At 57.3% G+C, this 4,115-nt stretch overlaps 1 protein-coding gene across 2 annotated transcripts in view; it reads left to right on the forward strand.

The window, feature by feature from the left end:
* The window catches only part of Tsku (tsukushi, small leucine rich proteoglycan), an 11,767-nt gene extending 8,605 nt beyond the window's left edge, over positions 1-3,162 (forward strand). For both annotated transcript variants that reach the window (XM_005357535.2, XM_026784233.1), the window contains exon 2: positions 738-3,162. In XM_005357535.2, coding sequence (XP_005357592.1) covers positions 746-1,810 — 1,065 coding nt within the window. In that variant the 5' untranslated portion in view covers positions 738-745 and the 3' untranslated portion in view covers positions 1,811-3,162. The remainder of the gene's footprint in view (positions 1-737) is intronic.
* Positions 3,163-4,115: the final 953 nt, after the last annotated feature.

Raw genomic sequence — 4,115 nt, forward strand, 5'->3', positions numbered from 1 at the left:
CCACCTTGCTTAGCTGCATCCAGGCCTGCTCCACCTGGTACCACCATGCTTAGCTGCATCCATGCCTGCTCCACCTGGCGCCCCCTTGCTTCACTGCATCCATGTCTGCTCCACCTGGCACCACCATGCTTTGCTGCATCCATGCCTGCTCCACCTTGCTTAGCTGCATCCATACCTGCTCCACCTGGCACCACCATGCTTAGCTGCATCCATGCCTGCTCCACATGGCACCACCATGCTTAGCTGCATCCAGGCTTGCTCCAGCCCTTCAAGGCTCAGTTCTCTCTTGTTAGACCGAGACAGGACCCCGCCTTGTAGATGGTTGTGAGGGTTGGAGGAGACCGTGCCCTGAGGTGACCCAGCTCCTAGCCTGTGGCATCTTTTCGGTCAAAGCTAATGAAGCCCCCTAACTTGGCCCCTGTACTGTGAATGCCTTTCTGGCATACCTGGTTCTCCAGCAGCCTCTGAACCCTGGATCAGCAGGTTTCACGGCAAGATGTCCGGGTACCCTCCCTTCAACCAGAGCAGGCCGCTTGCATCTGATGCTCCCAGCTGAAGATCTGCCCCCCTGACCTAACCCCTTTAACCTTGCAGGTGTGGAGATTGAGGCCAGAAAAAAGATGATCAGGGTAGGAGTTAGGAGTGTTCAGGAGCTGGGGTGCATCCCAGCTGTGCCCTTACAGGGCAGGATGAGCATGTCTGGCACATTCACCCCTCACCCGTGGCTCTCTTTCCAGGTGCCGCCATGTGGTGCTCCCTGTTCCTGCTGCTCCTGGCTGCCGGCGGAGTGTGGACCACCCGGCCATGCTTTCCCGGGTGCCAGTGTGAGGAGGAGACTTTCGGCCTCTTTGACAGCTTCAGCCTGACTCGGGTGGACTGCAGCAGCTTGGGCCCCCACATTGTGCCTGTGCCCATCCCTCTGGACACAGCCCACCTGGACCTGTCTTCCAACCGGCTGGAGACGGTGAATGAGTCGGTGCTGGGGGGGCCGGGCTATACCACGCTGGCTGGCCTGGATCTCAGTCACAATCTCCTCACCAACATTGCACCCACTGCCTTCTCCCGCCTGCGCTACCTGGAGTCTCTCGACCTCAGCCACAATGGCCTGGCAGCCCTGCCGGCTGAGATTTTCACCACCACCTCCCTGAGTGACGTCAACCTCAGCCATAACCGACTACGGGAGGTCTCCATATCTGCCTTCTCCACCCACAGCCAGGGCCGGGCACTGCATGTGGATCTGTCCCACAACCTTATCCACCGCCTGCTCCCCCATCAGCCCCGGGTCAGCCTGTCTGCACCCACCATTCAAAGCCTGAACCTGGCCTGGAACCGGCTCCGCGCAGTGCCCGATCTCCGAGACCTGCCCCTGCGTTACCTCAGCCTGGATGGGAACCCCCTGGCTGCCATCAACCCAGGTGCCTTCATGGGGCTGGCGGGCCTCACCCACCTGTCCCTGGCCAGCCTACAGAGTGCTCTCCAGTTAGTACCCCATGGCTTCCGGGAGCTCCCGGGCCTGCAGGTCCTGGACTTGTCAGGCAACCCCAAGCTCAAGTGGGCAGGAGCCGAGGTGTTTTCGGGCCTGGGCTTGCTGCAGGAACTAGACCTGTCGGGTACCAACCTGGTACCCCTACCTGAGATGCTGCTCCATCACCTCCCTGCTTTACAGAGTGTCAGTGTGGGCCAAGATGTGCAGTGCCGGCGCCTGGTGCGGGAGGGTGCCTACCCCCGGCAGCCTGGCTTCAGCCCTAAGGTAGTCCTACACTGTGGAGACACCCAGGAGTTTGCTGCCAGGGGCCCAGACATCTTGTGACAAATGGCGTGGCCTGGGGCCACTGGACAGACTGTCGTCCTGGGCTCGCTCAGGTCCCAGCTAACTTATATTTTAATGTGCCAATGCCTGTGGGGGGTCCACAGGCCTGTGTGGCGGCATCTCAGTAAAGCTGTGGGCCGGGGATAGCGTTCCTACCTGGGGCCTATACCCAGTAGCGAAATCTTCCCGTTTGTCTCAGTGGCTCACTTCCCCGAACTGTGAGCAGAGGGACATTGATGCCAACCAGACTCTGGTCCCTTCCCGAGCCCCTGCCCTAGTTGTCCCTAAGTGCCTTCTCTTTGGTCCGGGCTGACCTGATCGGCGGTGTGAGAGGGTGGGTGGGCGCCACCGTTGCAAATGCTGACTCGGGTCGTCTGACTGAGGGTTCCTTTGAGCCCTCACATCGTCTGTGCTCTGGGCCCGTGAGGCCAGCTTCTTTCCCATTCTCATGGAATCCTGGATAGACTCTGAATTATATAGAAGGGTTTAGAGAGAAAATCAAATCCGGCCTCCTCGGAGGACAGATGGGAATAAGGGACCGGGAGCGGCAACCGTGCTCACCTGAGGTCTTTAGAGGCATGGAGAGCCCAGCCTCCTGCTGAGGTTGGGGGCTGTGTACTTTCCTCTCTGACATCCATCCCTCCCCCTTGCTGGGCACCCTGTTACCTTGTCCGTGCTCTTTCCCGTCATGTGACAAGGTCACGGGGTGGGGGGGGGGACTCTAGGTTCAGTGGCCAGTTTATGATACGAGCAAAGTCAGTCCACCCTTCAGAGCCTCAGAAGCTCGGGACACACCAGTCCCAAGCCCGTCAGTTTCTCAGGTGGGGGCCCCCTAGCATCAAGACTGGAAAGGTGCAGATTCTCCCCAGAGACCCTGCCTCAAGATGCTTCCTAAGAAGTCTGTGGAATTGTGGCTGTCCTGCCGTGCGCTCCAAGGGGACTTGTGGACTTGCTGAGGGCCCGTCAGTCCTCTAGGAGTGGGGCAGAGAGAGACAGGGTTTCCCCTTCCCCTTGTGTTTATCCCCGGGGTCGCATCTCAGTTCTCCAGCCCTGGGTTCCTTCCTTCGTCTTCTTCATCTTGTAAGAGTCATTGCCTTTTCTTCACCAACTGTCACTTTTAACCCCCACCTCTGCTGGCCGGGGATGGAAACGAAGAGAAACGGATTTGCTCACTTCTGTAAGACTCTTCCGGGCTTGTGTTGGGGGTGCTGGGAAGAAGCCAGCTATCGGTGACCACGTGGGCACTGGGGCTGGCCCCGGAGATGCCCACGAGGCAGTGAGAGCTCTGTCTTCCCACACTAGCTCTGCCCAGCCCCTGAGTGGTCCTTGGTTTAATAAATACATAGAAAGAATGCTTTTTGTCCCATCATTGCACCGGAATTTGCTGACGATCGCTGGACCAGGACTTGGGCTACGAGGACAAGCTAGACCCCGCTTTGGGCAAGAGCCTTCCAGAGTCGGGTGTGTATGACGACATACGGGAGGCAGGTACTTGGGTAGGTAGCCCTCGCGCTGTAGCCTGCACGCTGTTCACTTTCTCCACCCCCATCCAAGTTACTACCCACCTCCGTCCACCGTCTGTGCATCTTCAGCCGTGAGGCCCTGGCTGTAGCTGTGGAACTCTGTCCTTATCCTGTCCCTCAACTCTCTCTCATCTAGGACATCCAGTTCCTAACGTGCCTTAGAAGCTTTTCCAAAGTCTCCCTCAGCTCCCTCCTGTCAGCTTTGGCCATCACGGGCCTTGAGCTGCTGTGGTCTATAACTCCTGTTTGCACACCTCCAGTGACCTCACACTTGAGTGACAGCTCACTTCTGGCTCCTTAGGGGCTTTGGGTTGTCGGCAGGTTGGTTCTTGAGACTGGCCAGTCTAGAGAGGTATCCACCACTGTCATCTCCACGGACAGCCGTCTGTTGCTGATGCCTACAATGCCAGGCAGTGCGCTGAGCTGCAGAGTATAACCCCTGGGGTCTAAAGAAAAGTTTAAACTGTGTGGAGGATCAGAACACCTCACGAGAGGTAGACCGGAACTTAGGAGAGGTCATGGGTGAGGGGTCAATGGCACAGAGTCCTGGGTTTCTTGTTAATAAATTTCCCATGGTGACTGCGTTGGCAAGAATATCTATCTAACTCCCTGGATGGATGCCCGTTGTTGTTCTGGACTCTTCAGAAAGAGCTGAGAAGGAAGGGTCCTGGTCCCTGTATTTCCTCATGTGGGAAGAGGCAAGCCTCATAATTTTTTTTTTAAAAAGCCACATTAAAAAAAAATTAAAGATAGGGACCAAGCCTAGATGTGGGGTTGGGTTG

The sequence above is a fragment of the Microtus ochrogaster genome, chromosome 22 (genome assembly GCF_000317375.1).
Source record: "Microtus ochrogaster isolate Prairie Vole_2 chromosome 22, MicOch1.0, whole genome shotgun sequence".
Lineage (NCBI taxonomy): Eukaryota > Metazoa > Chordata > Mammalia > Rodentia > Cricetidae > Microtus > Microtus ochrogaster.